The sequence below is a fragment of the Myotis lucifugus genome, unplaced genomic scaffold (assembly GCF_000147115.1).
Source record: "Myotis lucifugus unplaced genomic scaffold, Myoluc2.0 scaffold_1366, whole genome shotgun sequence".
Classification (NCBI taxonomy): domain Eukaryota; kingdom Metazoa; phylum Chordata; class Mammalia; order Chiroptera; family Vespertilionidae; genus Myotis; species Myotis lucifugus.
In genome coordinates, this window is record NW_005872414.1 from 35,878 (window position 1) to 53,891 (window position 18,014).

At 46.6% G+C, this 18,014-nt stretch overlaps 1 protein-coding gene across 1 annotated transcript in view; it reads left to right on the plus strand.

The window, feature by feature from the left end:
• Positions 1-17,249, plus strand: part of LOC102429485 (protein Daple-like) — a gene marked incomplete at its 3' end in the record, with an annotated part of 43,278 nt that extends 26,029 nt beyond the window's left edge. Inside the window, exons 16-19 of the mRNA XM_023748409.1 lie at positions 937-1,082; positions 3,695-3,784; positions 5,482-5,720; positions 17,061-17,249. Of these exons, the coding sequence (XP_023604177.1) occupies positions 937-1,082; positions 3,695-3,784; positions 5,482-5,720; positions 17,061-17,249 (664 nt within the window). The remainder of the gene's footprint in view (positions 1-936; positions 1,083-3,694; positions 3,785-5,481; positions 5,721-17,060) is intronic.
• Positions 17,250-18,014: the final 765 nt, after the last annotated feature.

Here is an 18,014-nt window from a genome sequence, read left to right on the forward strand (position 1 = left end):
CCGTCATTTGCCTCCTGCATGCCCTCAACTGGGGAATGGAGCCAGCAACCCAGGCATGTGCCTTGATCAGTGTGGGGTGTGGCTACAGTGTTTGGATGGGTTCAAGCCTTGGATTGATGAGAGGGCACGGACCTCTCATTGCCATGTGCAAGTCCCAGCTTGGAGGGCAGAGCCTTCCCAGCACATTATAGCCAACAGCTAGAGTGGTAAGCTTTAACCTATGGTCTGAACACGTGGCCCCACATGCCTGAGTGATAGAGTTCAGGTGCATGTAGTTGAGTAGGACTGAAACCCACGAGAATGTTGTAAACATCTTGATCACACCCTTACTTTGCCTCGTGGCATCTGCTATAAAATGATATGGATTGTGGGCGCTGGCACTGTCTCTACGTCAAAGGAGCAGCGTCCCACTGAGACCCAGCTTTCATTATCTTGCTGTCTTTTCTTAATCCTTCACCACCCCCTCTCAGGGTCACTGAACCAGGCTGAGCTGGTATGGCACATAAGGCACCCTGGGGCTGAGTATGCCTTCTTGCCACAGATCAGGAATTACACCGGTGATTTCTTGGTGAATGGGACACTCAACCTACTGAGCCACACACACCAAGCAGCTTATTAATGAGATACTTTACATTAATTTTGTTATTAAGTCCTCAGAACCTATTATATATTTTGCACTTATACCTCAGCTCAGATGGCTGTATTTTCAGTGCTCAGCTGCCACACATGGCCAGTGGCTGCCTGATTGAATGGTGCAGTGGCAGAAGGCTTGGCCATCCCCATAGCACTGGCCGTATTGGTCATGCCAGCTGACGTAGATAATACCAAAATGACCATCTTTGTGCATGTGACCTTTTTCTCCTTTTGGAAGTAGATTCCCAGCAGTGGAATCACGGGAGCGTGTGGTGTTTGAGACATTGTCCATCTGTGTTTTAGCTGCTCTCCCGCCTCAAGGGCAACTTGGAGGGAGAAAACCATCACCTGCAGAGCCAAAACCAAAGTTTGGAAGAGCAGAACCAGAGGCTTCTCCAGGAGGACGTGGAGAACAAGGACCAGCACCAGGAAGAGCAGCGGCAGTACGTGTGAGGGGTGTGGGCTGACGGGCGCCTGTCAACAGCTCCGTGACTAGACTGCGCCATTCTGGGCAGCAGAGAACCCCCTGGGCGCATTGGTGTCCCAGGCAAGGGGACAGACCATCTTACCAGCACATCCTTCTCGTTTTCTCTGGAATGGTTCCAGATTTCTGCAAATAGGGGTGGTTGGCTTTGTTGGCTTTTCAGAGACACAGCCCCCTGCCAGGCGCTTCTTAATCTGCTTTTGGGATCAGGTTCACTTTGAAAAATACAACAGAGATAAAGAGAGGTTCCTAGGGAAGGACTTCAGATCACAGGCTGAGCCCTTTCTGTGTCGGTTTTTCCCTGAATGGGTTGCAGAGTGGGTTGTTGGTGCACAGTGGCTGTCCTCCTTCTGTGGTTATTGCCTTGGCCAACAGGCCTGGCTCTGCAAAGTGCACAGAACCAGTTACCTGGTCTCCAGGAACCAGTAGGGGGGATGGGATGTGAGCAGAGCTGTGTGCACACAGATGTTGAGGAGCTCCATGGATGTAGAAGGAAGCATGTTGGTAGGAATTGGAGTTCTGCTGCTGACACGGATGGGGAGAAGGCTAGCCAGTCTGTGCGGGAGGGGGGGGAATAGGGGCTGAACGTGAAGGTGGGGCTTGGCATATTGTGGGTGCAGGGAAGTTGCAGGGAGTGGCAGGAGGGGAGCTGGAGGAGGCAGCGCTCAGCCATGGAAGGCTTCCATGCCCTTCTGATGACTTGGATTCACTGGGAATTGGGTGATTAAGGGATGCTGGTGTACAGGGCCTAGGAAGCTGCCAGAAATGAGGGCAGGAGGAAGAACCTTGGTGCTGGAATCCTTGTGGTTTGGAAGTCACGTCATCTGAGACACATCTTGTGGGTCCACGGTGGTCTTCACCCCTCGGTGCTGTGCTGCTGGGACTGTCCTTCCTTGTGATTGGGAATGGCTGGCCAGTGTGGGACAGAGGGACATGGCCACAGTGACCACTGGGTACTGTCCCAGCTCCCCGGGGTGATGCTGCTGTTCACTGTTCTCCTGGATTCGTCTGCTCATCTACAGGGGGCTCAACATCTACCAAGGATGGTTGACATGGGAAACTAAGGATGACTGACATGGGAAACTGCACTGTACTTTTAGGGTAGAAGTGAGAGTTTGTAGCCTGAAGTGGGCTCTCTATAACGCAGCTGCTAAAAATTACCAGCAGAGGTTGGACAGGTGCAAACTAGAAGAGTCGGGACCTGGTACCCTGGGGATGATCTGATGACGGTTTTGCATTAGAGAGTGTCTGCAGGAGGCCAGGGAGTTGCAGGCTTCCTGGGCCTGCTCCAAGCAGAGTCATCCCCAGCCCTGGGATAGCTGGGCCATGAGTTTGCAGGGCTGGGGGACAGCTATGGGAACAGAATAACACAGACTAGAAGAACAGAGGCCGAGCCGAGGGTGCTGGGAGCAGAGCAGGTCTGTGGCCAGGGACCCAGTAGTTTGCAAGCAATCACTTCTCACGGGTGCTCACTATGCGGCGAACTCACGGAAAAGCCCTCATATTAGGAGGGGCCTGGGCACCTTCTTGACTGAAGGAGCCTGAGCAGCTCTCTGGATGCCGAGGACTCATTTTTAAGCAGGGAAAGCCGGGGTCTGAGCTGTCAAGGTCACATGGGTGAGGAGACGCAGGAACATGACAGGAGCCAGCGGCCCAGTGGGGGGAGCTGTATAGCGAGCACTGTCTGCAAAGCTCATAGACAGACAACAGGAAAGCATGCCATGTCTTCTGCTTCAGGAAAGCCAGGCTCCCTCTCCCAGGAGCGGGGGTGCCCTCTGGCAGCCCAAGGTTTAAGAGGATCCTTTGTGTGTTTTTAAAAATGTGAACTGACTTCCCACATTTAGAAATTAAAAGATTTTGCTTCAGAGCCGGGGCTTCTGGATCCTTTGGGAAAAGCAGTCAGAAGCTCCGCCACATGGAGAGCAGCGCTCCTTTGCAGGCCCTGTGTTAGGTCCCAGGTGGCACCGAGCTCTCAGCCTCGCCGCAGCCCCCACTCCTCCCTCAGGTCCTTCCAGGCTGCTTTGCTCCTTATCTTCTCTGTCTGGCTCCCAAAAGGCTTTGAGTTTGCTTCACTAGAAGTGTTAGCAGAAGCCCAACATTGAAGTGGGTCCAGGTTGGAGGGATGACTTTGCTAAACTGACCTTTTTAACCTGATGCCTGTCTAACTCAGCAAGGGCAGACCCCTCCCACCACTAAAGCTATCGTTGGTCTGCACCTGCAGGAGCTAGCCTAGCCCTGAGTCTGACCGGAGTGCCCAGCGTCCTGAGCTGACCTGGCCAGAACCCTCGGGGTTTCCCAGCTTGAGTTTCAGATGGTTCGGGGTCTCTCTCCTGAGGTGACGCACAGCCTGACCCTAGGTGTTCAGTCATCTCTTCGATGTGTTTGGCTCCTGGACCCATGTCACATGCTTCCATCCCATATTCCCAACTCAGGGGTCATGGTGGTCATGAGCACCTTGATGTCTGAGTCCCAGGAACACACAGGCTCCTTCTGGGCCAGGTCCCAGGAGGGGGTTATGAGTCAATTTATGTGTTTTATTTTAAAAAAAACAGACTGTTTTTCTCTCTCCTCTGTTAGAGACAAATTAAATGCCTTACAGAGACAAAATGAAACACTGGAAGAAAAAAGCATGGCTCAGCGCAAGTTCCATGATCCAGCGCCAAAGAAGTGAGTTGACTTAAGCTTCAGTAGCTTACACACAGGACAGAAAGCTTGCTTTTTCACGAGCAGGGGAAGCTGTAGCATCTAGAGCAGTGGCCAGTTTGTTGGGCCCGAACCTTCTGCTGTATGGCAGGTCCCTGTGTGCAGGTCCCTCTCAGCATAGAAAGAATTTAGAGTTTCTTTCAGTCCCACCCTCTGTACTCAGGGTTATCCTATGAGGGATGGTGAATGCCAGCTGGTCAGGAGCCTGTTTAAGGGGCAGAGAGTCTGTGCTTTTAAAGCCACTAAATCAGGCATATCAGCTATTGTCTCAAGATTTCGGGACCTAGAAAATCATGTTTCTGTTTTGGGATGGAAGCTTGGCTCAAACACCTGGACCAGCACCCCCGTCTTCAAGCACAGGAAACTTTTGTTCTGCCCTCCATTCCTCTGGGTTCACTGGACCCCCAGGACAGGTTCAGAAACACATTCCCTTCCCCAGAGAGCAGCAGCCCCGGTGGTGGGTCGGCTCGGTCCCTGAGACTGCCGGCCTCCATCCAGCAGGGCTCCCCTGGGCCCAGGCCTGAGCCCAGGAGCTGGGCCTTCCCATTGTCCTGTCCCAGCCCAGCCTTGAGGTCAAATCACCATGAATCCGGCAGGGCCTATCTGTAGAAATCACAGAACCACATAATATCAGAACCTCTGCCTGACCCTTCTGTTGACAGGGAAATTTAGGTACCGATGAGGAAATTGAGTGGCTTGTGTAAGCACAGTGCTGTTTCGTGGCAGAGCCAGGACCAGAACCCAACTGTGGTCCTTGTTACATTAGAATGCTTCATTTCCTGTTAGCTGCAATGAATTACCTTTTACATTCACTATTTTCATTAATTTACTTATTTTTCTAATCCTCACCTGAGGATATTTTTTCCATTGACAGTTAGAGAGAGTGGTAGGGAGGAAGGAAGAGAACGGGAATGGGAGAGGGAGAGAGGGAGAGAGAGAGAGAGAGAGAGAGAGAGAGAGAGAGAGAACAAAGGAGAGAGAGACATAGAGAGAGAGAGAGAGAGAGAGAGAGAACAAAGGAGAGAGAGACAGGGGCCAGGGATCAAACCTGCAACCCAGGTATGTGCCCTTTTTGGGGGATCAAACCCACCACCGTCAGTGCTCAGGCCAACGCTTCAACCACCAGGCAACACCAGCCAGGGCTCACTGTTTTTAATTCAAACGGCCCACTCTCCTGCCCTGTTCCCCTCACCCAGATTCCTCAATGCCAGAAATTGGCAGAGTATGCCAGCCTATTTCACGTATTATTAACTCTAGCTGAAAATGAGGAGGTCCCAGTGTCTTTCTGAAAATGGCATTTTAGTGGAATTTTGCCAACCAGCATGATTAGGTCAGCACAGCACCACTTCCTGCACTTGGCACAGTAATCAAGAGCTGAGAGCTGGGTTTGAAGTTCTGTTTTCCCCAGGGCCAGTGTGGGTTCCTGCACGATGAAGGCTCCTACCACCCCTGGGTCTGTGTGAATTAACTGCACAATGTGTGCCAACTCCTGAGCCCAGGTGGGTTGAGCGTGGTGGTGGCGAAGAGCACCCGCTTTCTGAACCAGATTAACCACCACCTTTACAGGCTGGTGATGGAAATCCCAGCTCGAGTAGGGCACCCAGACACCTGCTGGAGGGGCAGTGAGGGTTGGCTGTGTCCTAAAAACCTACTTCTTACAGGAAAAAGCACTGGATTGGAGCCAAAGCCTTAGTCAAACTCATCAAACTAAAGAAAGGGGGTTCCAGAGAACGACGAAAGTCAACCTCAGAGAGGCCTTCCTGGCCGCTGGGCTCCTCAGACCAGGCCTCGCCCAGTACTTCTCAGCCTCTTCAATCTCAGCTGGAGCCCCTCCAGGCCACCCCATGCTGCTCAAAGGGGTCAGAAGAGCAAGACACCCGCAGAGGGCCCAAGGATAAAGGTAGGAGGGGCTGACCTGTCTGTAGGCGGGAAGTGAATGGGAGGATCTCAGGTCTCCCTCAGGGACACTGGAGAACCAAGGAGACTGCATGCTGGATGTGCACACCTGTGCGTGTGTGTGTGTGTGTGTGTGTGTGTGTGTGTAGGAGCCTGAAGGGGGTGTGCTCCACACACCACATCTGCCCCCTTTGGTATGTGAACACCCAAGTAGGAAACATAAACCCCATCAGTGTTGCTGCACTTCATCCCAGAACAATTCAGGTCCTTTAGCATGAGGAGCCTCACAAATCATGGACACTGTGGTAGGGACTCGAATATCCAGAGCTGATGTCCACAGAGTTACCATAGAGACAAACTCCACAGCAGAGGTTTTTGGGGTTCCCTGTTTCCTCCAGGCCTACAATAGGCCACTTCTTTAGGGAGATCCGCAGTGCATTTAACACGTGAGGACAGCTGCAAGGTCTTCAGCAAGGCCTCCTGTGGCTCTGATCTTCCTGTCACTTTGAAAAGCGGGTCCAGTATTTTTCTCCGACCTGATCTGGCCTTGAGTCCTGCCACCACGGGGTGCACTGCACCTCATCATTCAGGGTTGTCACGTGGAATTGCCAGAGGTTCTGAAGTGGATTCCTAGTTGCATGTGCTGTATGTATTTCATGGAATCTCAGAGGCTGTCAGGACAAAGGTGCTCACATAAGAAGAAGATAAACGGGTTGTGGCAGTGACTATTTTGTCACAGTTGCCACCTGGCCGACAGTGACTGTGAGGCAGGCTCAAAGCTGCATCTTGATTTCAGAGATGTTAAGGTTTGGGAGAGGGGGGAAGTGCATCTTACTTGCCTTAAACTTGGCTTAGTTTTTAATTTACTTTTAAATATCATGTTTTACATGACACCTATAAACCTGCCAAAGGTGCACCCTGAGAATTTAAATTTTATGAAGGACACCAGGACTTCCTGAAGTCCAGCCCAGGCCTGACACTCATGCCCTCTCAGGGGCGCCCCTGACAGCACCAGGGCCCGTGACAAGCTGCCTCCTGATTGTGACCTGTGCACACACCTTTATGAGTGACATTCACCATTTCAGGACCTGGTGTGTCCCTTGAAACGCAAAAAAACAAAATGTGCACATGCAGCCATACTAGTGTTTGGGGACTAATGCTCGCATTCCCAGTCTTTACAGGAGGTGAATTAGGTCAAATGCTCACATGCAGAGAAATGATAATGAAGTTATTAACATTTATCTAGAGGCGTCTGTTGCCTCTTGTTTTCATATAGGATGCATTATTTTTTTCACACTCACACCTCCCCTTGTGTTATTGTCTAAGTTGACTTAATTAACGATAATCAGCCTAAGTGAGCTAGCAAAACTTTCAGATAAAAGATGCTTGACTGCCCTGACTGGTTTATCTCAGTGGTTAGAGCATCATCTCTCATATTAGAGAGTCCAGGTTTCAATTCTGGTCAAGGGAAAGTACCTGGGTTGCAGGCTCAATGCCTGGCCTGGTCGAGGTGTGTGGGTGGCACCCAATTGATGTGTCTCTCTCACATAGATGTTTCTCTCTCTGACTCTGCCCCTCTCTTCCACTCTCTCTGAAAAAAATATCCTCAGGTGAGGATTAACAAAACAAACAAATAGGAGAAGTAAGATGACTGCCTACGAGACTGCAGGCTGCTAGATAGTGTGAGAGTGAGAGAACGAAAGGAGGGTGCGTGGATGTGTAGGGAGTGTCAATATTTGTGAGCAAGGTTCAGTTATACTCCAGGGGATTCTTGGGGACTGGCGGACCGGCCTCCCATGATTGGGCAGCCTCTACTGTGGCTGAAATCTCTTCTGGAGTGGCCGGCGGTCCCGCAGAGGCTGTGCCATCTTTAAGAGGAGATGGCTGTGATTGGAGATTGACTGTGATCAGAACCCCAGCCTTACCTTCAAATGGGGAGATCTCGGATGCCTCCCAGGACCTTAAAACCAAGACGTCCAGGGACCAGTTATCTCAGCTGCAAATCTAGGAATGGAAGAACTCCAACCTCCCTGACCACGGGCACCTGGCAGGTCTTCTCAGGGGGAGACAAATGCGCGAACTGACGGACAGGCCCTGTGCCTTCTCACAGAGCAGAAGGAACAGCTGAATCAAAGAGCACCCAGCCGGAGCTGGCAAAGTAAACACAGCTGGCATTGCCTAAAAGTCAGTGCAGGAGAGAGAGAGCTACATAACCAGAAACCCTGAGAGGAGAAATCATGGGGAGACAAAGAAACAGCCCTCATACAAAAGAAAGGAGGAATTACCAGAAGAAGTAAATGAAATGGAGGCAAACAATATGACAGAGAAAGAATTCAGAGAAGTGGTCATAAGGTCACTGAAAAGGATAGAAGACAAATTCAACACTATGTGTAAGAACAGTGATGGCGAACCTATATCACGCCTTTCAGAGGTGACATGCGAACTCATTTTTTTGGTTGATTTTTCTTTGTTAAATGGCTTTTAACTATATAAAAGAAATATCAAAAATATGTCTTTGTTTTACTTTGGTTACAAAATATCAAAAAATTTCTATATGTGACACAGCACCAGAGTTAAGTTAGGGTTTTTCAAAATGCTGACATGCCGATCTCAAAAGGTTCGCCATCACTATAAGAACCAAGAAGAAATGAAAAAATAACATTGCTGCAATAAAGAACTCAATAGAAAGCATCAACTGTAGACTAGAAGAAGCAGAGGACCACATCAGTGAGCTAGAAGACAAGGTAGGAAAAAATACCCAAGCAGAGCAGCATCTAGAAAAGAAACTTAAAAAACAGGACGAGAACCAAAGGGAACTTTGGGACAACATGAAATGAAGCAACATCCGCATAATAGTGGTGCCAGAAGAAGAGGAAACTGAACAACGAGTAGAAAACCTGTTTGAAGAAATAATGTTTGAAGAAATAATGACAGAAAACTTCCCTGATATCGGCAAGAAAAAGCTCACACAAATCTATAAAGCTCACAGAGTCACAAACAAGATGAACCCCAAAAGATCGATAACAAGACTCATTATAATTAAACTGGCAAACACCAACTACAAAATAAGAATCTTAAAGGCTGTCAGAGAGAGACAGAAAGTTACCTGCAAAGGATCTCCCATCAGACTATTGACTGATTTCTCAACAGAAACATATCAGGCCAGAAGGGAATGGAATGAAATATATAAAGTCATGCAAAGCAAGGGTCTAAATCCAAGAATACTGTATCCAGAAAGGCTATCAATTAAAATTGAGGGTGAAATCAGGAGCTTCACAGACAAAAAAGGACTAAGGGAGTTAATTACCACCAAACCAACAATGCAAGAAATGCTAAAGGGTCTGCTATAAAAAGAAGAAATAGGAAGAGAAGAAGGAACACAGGCATAAAGACTAAAAATGGCGACAAACAAGTACCTATCAATAATCACTTTAAATGTAAATGGATCAAATGCCCCAATCAAAAGACATAGGGTAGCTGAGTGGATAAGAAAACATGACCATATATCTGCTATCTACAGGAAACCCACCTTAGAACAAAGAACTCACACAGACTGATGGTGAAGGGTTGGAAAAAGGTTTTTCAGGCGAATGGAAGTGAAAAAAAAAAGCTGGGGTAGCAATATTTATATCTGACAAATTAGTCCTCAAAGTGAAGGCCATAACAAGAGATAAGAAAGGCCACTTCATAATACTAAAGGGAGCAATTCAGCAAGAAGATATAACTCTGGTAAACAAATAGGCTCCCAATATAGGAGCACTCAAATACATAAAAAACTTCTGGAGAATATCAAGGGAGAGATTGACAGCAATACTGTCATAGTAGGGGACTTTAGTACCCCACTAACACCACTGGAAAAATCCCCTAAACAAAAAATCAGCAAAGAAACAGCAATCCTAAATGACTCACTAGATCAGATGGAATTTACATCTTCGTAACATTCAACCTAAAGCCACAGAATATACATTCTTCTCAAGTGCACATGGGTCATTTTCAAAGATATTGGGGCACAGGCAATGTCTCTTCCAATTCAAGAAGATAGAAATCATATCAAGCATCTTCTCAGATCACAATGGCATAGAACTAGAAATCAACTACAATAAAAACAATTTAAAAATCAAACACCTGGAGGCTAAATAGCATGCTTTTAAAAAATGATTGGGTTACCAAAGAGATCGAGGAAGAAATAAGTATCATGACAACAAATGACAATGAAAACACAACATCCAAACTCTATAGGACACAGCAAAAGCAATCTTGAGAGGGAAGTTCAAAGCTTTGCAGGCCTATCTCAAAAAACAAGAAAAGATGGTAATAAATTATCTAACCCTACAACTTAAGAATTAGAAAGAGAGCAATAAGAAAATCCCAGTGTAAGCAGAAGGAAGGAAAAAATAAAGATCAGAGTGGAGATAATGACATAGAGACCAAAAAAACAATAATAAAGGTCAACAAAACCAAAAGCTGGTTCTTTGAAAGGATAAACAAGATTGATGAACCTCTAGCCAGGCTCACCAAGAAACAAAGAGAGAGGACCCAAATAGACAAAATTAGAAATGAAAGAGGCAAAGTAACAACCGATCCCACAGAAATACAAATGATTATGAAAAAATACCATGAACAACTCTATTCCAACAAAGTGGACTACCTAGATGAAATGGACATATTCTTAGAAAAATACAAGATTCCAAAACTCAATAAAAAAGAATTTAAAAAACCTGAATAGGCCTATGACTACCAAAGAAATTGAAGCAGTGATCAAAAATCTTCCAGCAAACAAAAGCCCTGGTCCAGATGGCTTTATAGGGGAGTTCTACCAAGCATTAAAAGAAGAACTTAAACCTATCCTCCACAGACTATTTCAAAAAATTCAATAGGAAGGCACACTTCCAAGCTCTTTCTATGAAGCCAGCATTACCCTAATTCCAAAACCAGATAAAGACACTATGAAAAAAGAGAATAACAGGCCAATATCCTTGATGAACATAGATGCTAAAATCTTCAACAAAATTCTAGCAAATTGAATTCAGCATTACATTAGAAAGATCATATACCATGACCAAGTAGGATTTATTTCGGGGATATTCAAGGATGGTACAATATCCGCAAATCAAGAAATGTGATACATCACATAAACAAACTGAAATGACAAAAATCACATAATCATATCAATTGATGCAGAAAAAGCATTTGACAAAATCCAACACTCTTTCTTGATAAAAACTCTCAGCAAAGTGGGAATAGAGGGACAATACCTCAATATAATAAAAGCCTTATATGACAAACCTACAGCCAACATCATACTCAATGGGCAAAAACTAAACTCATTTCCCCTAAGAACGGGACAAAGACAGGGATGCCCACTTTCACCACTCCTGTTTGATATAGTACTGGAAGTGCTAGCCATAGTGATCAGACAAGAAGAGGAAATATAAGGCATAGAATTGGAAAAGAAGAAGTAAAACTGTCCTTATTAGCAGATGACATGCTACTGTACATAAAAAACCCCAATGACTCCATTAAAAAACTACTGGACCTAATAAGTGAATTTGGCAAAGTAGCAGGATACAAAAGTAACACTCAGAAATCTATGGCCTTTTTATACACTAATAATGAACTCACAGAAAGAGAAGCGAAAAAAAACCCCACAACAATCCCATTTACCATTGCACCAAAAACATTAAGATACATAAGAATAAACTTAACTGAGGACATAAAAGACCTGTACTCAGAAAACTACACAACATTGAAAAAAGAGATAGAGGAAGACATGAACAAATGGAAGAATATACCATGTTCATGGATTGGTAGAATCAACATCATTAAAATGTCCATACTACCCAAAGCAATCTATAAATTCAATGCAATCCCCATTAAAATACCAATGGCATACTTCAAAGATCTAGAACAAGCTCTCCAAAAATTCATCTGGAATAAAAAAAGACCCCGAATAGCTGCAGCAAAATTGAGAAAGAAGAACAATGTAGGAGGGATCACAATACCAGATATCAAGCTATACTACAAAGCCATTGTTCTTAAAACAGCCTGGTACTGGCATCAGAACAAACATAGACCAGTGGAACAGAACAGAGAACCCAGAAATCAACACAAGCCAGTATGCTCAATTAATATTTGACAAAGGAGGCAAGAGCATACTATGGAGACAAGAGAAGAGAGTCTCTTCAATAAATGGTGTTGGGAAAACTGGACAGATACTTGCAAAAAAAATGAAACTAGACCACCAACTTACTCCATACACAAAAATAAACTCAAAATGGATAAAGGACTTAAATTTAAGATGGGAAACCATAAAAATCATAGAAGAAGCAATAGGCAGCAAAATAGCAGACATTTGTGGTAGCAATATCTGTACTGATACAGCTCTCGGGCAATGGAAACTAAAGAGAAAATAAAAAAATGGGACTACATCAAAATAAAAAGCTTCTGCACAGCAAAAGAAACTATCAACAGAACAGCAAGAAAGCCCACTGCATGGGAGAACGTATTTGCCAATGTTATCACCGATAAAGGTTTACTCTCCAATATCTACAGTGAACTCATACAACTTCACAAAAGGAAGATATACAATCCAATAAAAAGTGGGCAAGGGACCTAAATAGACACTTTATGAAAGAGGACATTCAGAAAGACAAGAGACATAGGAAAACGTGCTCAAAATCACAACATCGGAGAGATGCAAATCGAAACGACCATGAGGTACCATCTCATACCTGTCAGAATGGCTATCATAAACAAATCAACAAAGGACAAGTGCTGGAGAGGATGTGGAGAAAAAGGAACACTCGTGCACTGTTGGTGGGAATGCAGATTGGTGCAGCCAATGTGGAGAACAGTATGGAGTTTCCTCAACATGTTAAAAATAGAACTCCCATTTGACCCAGTGATCCCACTTCTAGGAATATATCCCAAGAAACCAGAAACACCAATCAGAAAGGATATATGTACCCCTATGTTCATAGCAGCACAATTTACCATAGCTAAGATTTAGAAATAGCCTAAATGCCCATCAGCAGATGAATGGATTAGAAACCTGTGGTACATCTACACAATGGAATACTACACTGCAGTAAAAAAGAAATTCTTACCATTTGCAACAGCATGGATGGAACTAGAGAGCATTATGCTAAGTAAAATAAGCCAGTCAATGAAAGAAAAGTACCACATGATCTCACTCATTTATGGATAATAAAGAACAGTATAAACTGATGAACAAAAATAGATACAGAGGCAGAGCAGCATGGAACAGACTGTCAAACTACAGCGGGAAGGCTGGGGAGGGTTGGTGGGGGAGGTAAGGGATAAACTGAAGGACTTGTATGCATGCATATAAGCATAACCAATGGACTCAAGATACTGGGGGGTAGGGGAGGCTGGGGGAAGGTCAATGGGGAAAAAGGGAAACAAATGTACTACTCTTTGTAATACTTTAAGCAATAAAACAAAATTATATTTTAAAAAGATAGCCCTAACCGGTTTGGCTTGGTGGATAGAGCATCAGCCTGCGGTCTCAAGGGTCCCAAGTTTGATTCCGGTGAAGGGCATGTACCTTGGTTGCAGGCACATCCCCAGTAGGGAGTGTGCAAGAGGCAGCTGATTGATGTTTCTCTCTCATCGATGTTTCCAACTCTCTATCCCTCTCCCTTCCTCTCTGTAAAAAATCAATAAAATATATTAAAAACACTAAAACTTAAAAAAGATAAACAACTGTTTGGATCCATGAATGAGCAGGTCAGTGGTAGATATTGGTAATGGCATCCATGTAATGTAGGCTCTTTCTAGGCTCAGCACCCTTTAGCTAGTTTCAACCTTACGTCTCTCCTTTAGTTCCACCTGCCATGTGAAGCAGGTACAATTCCTATCCCCTTTTCAGGGCTGGGAAAGTGAGGCTTGAAAAGGTTAAGCACTTGCTCAGAGAATAAGGGGTGGAGTTTGACAGATTACGGAGCCTGAACTCTTAACCACTGTGAACTCTTAACCACTGTGAGCACTGCCTGCAGTTGAAGCTGCTTTGGTCCCTGAAGGTGCTGACCATGCATAGCAGTGGTTGGCAACAGAGCCAAATATCAACAGTACAACGATTGAAAATTCAACAGTACAACGATTGAAAATTCTTTTGAGAGCCAAGTATTTTAAACTTAAACTATATAGATAGGGTACTCCTAAGGCTTAGGAAGAGCCACACTCAAAGAGCCCCATGTGGCTCACAAGCCACAGTTTGTCCACCACTGGATAGTGGGTCCCTTCGCCTGTGGTGTGAGCTGTGGCCACCAGGTGGTGCTGTGGAGAGAGAAATAACAGTGGTGCTGCTATGCACTTAAATCCTAAGTCAGAAATCAGATAAATCAGTTATGCTCATGTACATGACATGTTCAGGAAGTTAGGCCAATTGTCTGCTCTGATAAGATTCCATAATTTAAAGGTCATGAAGTGTAGGCTTGCAGTAGAGGATGTGTAGGGATCTAAATGGGAATAATTCTTGATGGTGACAGTGTTTTGGTCTGAAAAAGAGGAATTTCAAACTCATCCTTCCATAAGAGGCTGTTGGAGATGCACAAGGACTATTAGTGAGCAGTTTAGGTGGACTGTCCCGTTGCAGCAGCCAGAAGCATACCAGGAAGTGTCCCAAAGTGTTTGAACAGGAGCAGGAGTTAGTTGTGTGTGAGCCAAGTTGTCAGGGAGCTTGTCATTAGGGCGGAGGAGTAAGAAAAACCGGGCCCTAAACTAGTAAACATTCTTATTTAATAGTTAACACATTGACATTGAAAAATAGTCTAAGGCAGCGGCTCCTAGAGCAATATAGAATGCTCCTCACGTGCTAAGTAAAGCCTGGCACAGGACGCCACTAAATTAATTAAGTGGGGTCAGAGCATAATGGCTCACTGAGTCCTGATCCTGGTTGTGCTGTGGGTATTGTTTCCAACTCTCCTGGGCAGGACAGGACTCTGATTTCCCAAGACCATTTAGCTAAGGCAGTCATTTGTTATTCATTTCATTTATTTGCTGTTTTGTTTTGTTTTTCCTTCCTCTCTTGGGTTATCCTGCGGATCACAATTTAGCAACTCGGTGCAAAAAGAGTCACTTCTGCAGAAGTGGAAGCGAGGACAAGGCCAAGTCTCCATCATCCCGCCTGGCTTTCTATAAACGCCTGAGGTTCTGGACCTGCTCTGACATCAAACCTGCTTCTCACTAGCCCCTCCCTTTCTCAGACACTGGGGATTTCTAATCCATCAGTGTCTTCACAATGTACCTGCCTTCATGTCTGAAATTCAAACAAACAAAGAGAAAAACAGTAGCTAAAGGCCTGATGTCCCATAGTGGACCCCTCCTCCTGACCCACATTCCAAGCCAAGCTTAAAGCAGCCAACCTGAATTCTGACTTCATAGGGACCAGTTGTCCCAGCCTCTGGACCTGACTCCAGCATAGAGCAGTGTTAGGGGAGCCTCGGGGCATCCACATCCAGGTCCCTGGGCCAGGGTGTCTGTGCTAAGTGAGTCCTGGGCCCAGTGCCACCCCCTCTCTGGCACCTGCAAGCTTGTAGACCTTGCCCCTGTGCAACACAGAAGTCATCAGTGGTCGCTATGCTTCTGAAACTGTGCTTCCCCTGTCAAGTGAGATTTTTTAAGACTCATTTTTGGGCAGCTAACTTTAAATCTGCTGCCCTTGTCTCCACTTTCTGAGTCAGAGCGCAGAAATTAGGCTTTTGCGGAGTAGTCCCTTTTAGATGTGTTCTGTGTTTTTGAAGAACTGACTGCTCCACTCCGCATCTCAAATAATCGGATCGATGTTGCCCAGCCAGGGTTCAGCCCAGAGTGATGTTTTAGGACCGTGCTGAGCTCCTCTGACGTCTTGGATGCTGCTGTGAGGGCAGCAGTGGACAGACAGGTCATCAGCTCACTGTCACCGTCAGCCGGGAGCGCTGGTCCGCAGAGGCCTTTAGCTACTGCATTGTTTTCTGTCTTCAGCCATCCTCATACCATCTCCATGATTTTTCAAAGTCTATTTCACCTGAGTGATACTTACATACTTTCCCTTGAATCGACTTGCCATTTCCACTTTAATTTAAAAGGAAAGATTGTTATCCATATTGTGAGTGGAAAACCACTATCATATAAATACAAGGTCACCGTAAAAGTAAACGGGTAACTCTCTCACTGCTCCTGTCAGTTGATGTGGCACTCACTTCTTCGAAAGCATCGCTCTGATTCCTGGGCTGCCGCATGCTGGTCCCCCGCCTGCCTGCCCCGCATGCTGTTGGAAACACCATCTCTCTGCCTTGGCTGCTCTCTGGCGCCTCTGCCTCCCCGCTGCTGCTCACACTGACCTCACGCAGTGGACGCCTGTCAGATTCGTCCCACCAGACTTGAATCTTGCTGCTCATCAAGGTTATCTTTTAGAATCCAAATTTCCCCTTGATTTCACATTGCAAGGCTTGGGTGCTTAAAAATACCCCATGAGTCCAGACACTGGGTGGCTGAGGGCCATGGGGGACATGTCCTGGGAGAGTGTGGAGGGACTGGAATCCCCACAGTGGGCATGGATTTGGGTCCATAGCTCTCAGGCTGCCTGGAGCAGGACACTGTGCAAAACAACCTTGTCCTGATGCTCTGAGGAACTCCAGCCACTTTCATTTTTCACTTGTATTTGGAGAGCCCATCCCCTTTCCTACTAGGAGGTAGTGGAAGGTTTTTCAGGTGTGTTTTTCCTCCCAATGTTGCTGTTTTTATTGGGGTTTTATTTAACTTAGACAAGGGTATATGTTCATAGAAGAAAATTCAGAAATTGCAAAACATGGTAAAAATTATTCTTGCAATCAAAGTCACCATGAGAGATGAAGACTTCTTAAACAGATGACTGTTAGGGTGGCAATGAACTTCTTTCTCAAATCATAAGGGAAGCCCATTGGCAGGGTGCACATCCTGGACCTTGAGGGCCTGGCCCACAGGTCGGGAGTGGTCCTGAGCAGCCACAGGCCAGGTCTTCTTACTATTGAATCAGGGACTGAGGGACACGGCATGGGGCCAGTACTTAACATGTTGGACTTTACCAACATTTTGTTGAGCCTCCTGAGCTTACCTTTATTTTCTCCTGGCTTCTGGGGGCTCGCACTGTGAGCCATGGTTAGAGCCAGGGCCGGCGTCCTGGGGCCTCCAGCTCAGGCTGCCACCAGGGCCCCCACTTAGACCACAGCCCATGAGGCACACAGCCCCGCTTTTGTCCCTGGGCTCCCTGCCCTGCTGCCTCTGCTTCTAGGCCTCAGTGTGATCTCCCCACCTTGGCATGGGATTTTGCAGCCCCATTTCTCACTGTTCTTCTCTGCCCCAAGCCCTGGGGACCCAATACCAAAGGGAGTGGCCCCACCCAGAGGCAGTCTTGACTGCACTGATGCCTCCGCTGACCCAGCCACCAAGCCCAGGCCATCAGAGCTGGGCTCCAGGGCCTGTTCATCCTCAGCCATCACTACAGCTCCTCCCAGCTCCACCTCCACCTCCCGGCACCCAGGCCGCACCCACGGTGAGTCACGGGTCCCTCCAGAACCAAGAGGGATGAGCATCTCGGCCCGAGGTCCTTCCCAAAGACCCAGCTCACAGGAGCAGGAGGCGCCTCTCAGACCGAGAGGTGGTCAGTAGGTGGGTGACGCTGGGGACAGGATGGCTTCCCACACACTCAGGTCCAGAGCTCACCTCCACCTACAGCTGTGCAACTTTGGGAGGGTAACTCTGCCATCTGGACGGCTGGGCCTGAGCCCTGGGACCCACACCACTGCTCAGGAATTGGTGGCACCAAGCGGCTCCTGAACGGAGGTGAACCAGAGTTTGGGTTAAAATCAGGCAACATTGGAGGTTTTTTCTCCAGGGAGGAGACTTGACAGGGTCCCTGCACTGGAGGCCGGTCCATGGCGAGGAGGGCAGGTGTCCTAGACTGAAAAACAAGGGGACTCGGGGAGGATTGACAGGTTGGATGTCTCCAGATGCCAGTAGCCCTTCGTGCAAAGTAAGCCACTTTGCACGGTGCAACCAGAACAGGATGCTGTGAAAAGAAGCATCTGGGGATGAGCACTGGGAAATATAAAATATGCAACAGAGGGGAGAAATACATCTTAAAACTTAAAAAGACATTCTGCTTATGACCTAGAGATGACAGCATCTGAGGACAGCAGAAGAGCTGGAAATGAAGGCCCCGGAGGTGTGAGAAACTGACGAGAGAAGAAGCAGTTATGATTTTTCATCATCTTACCTCCCACTGGACCCTGGAAGCTATGACAAGCATAACTGTGGT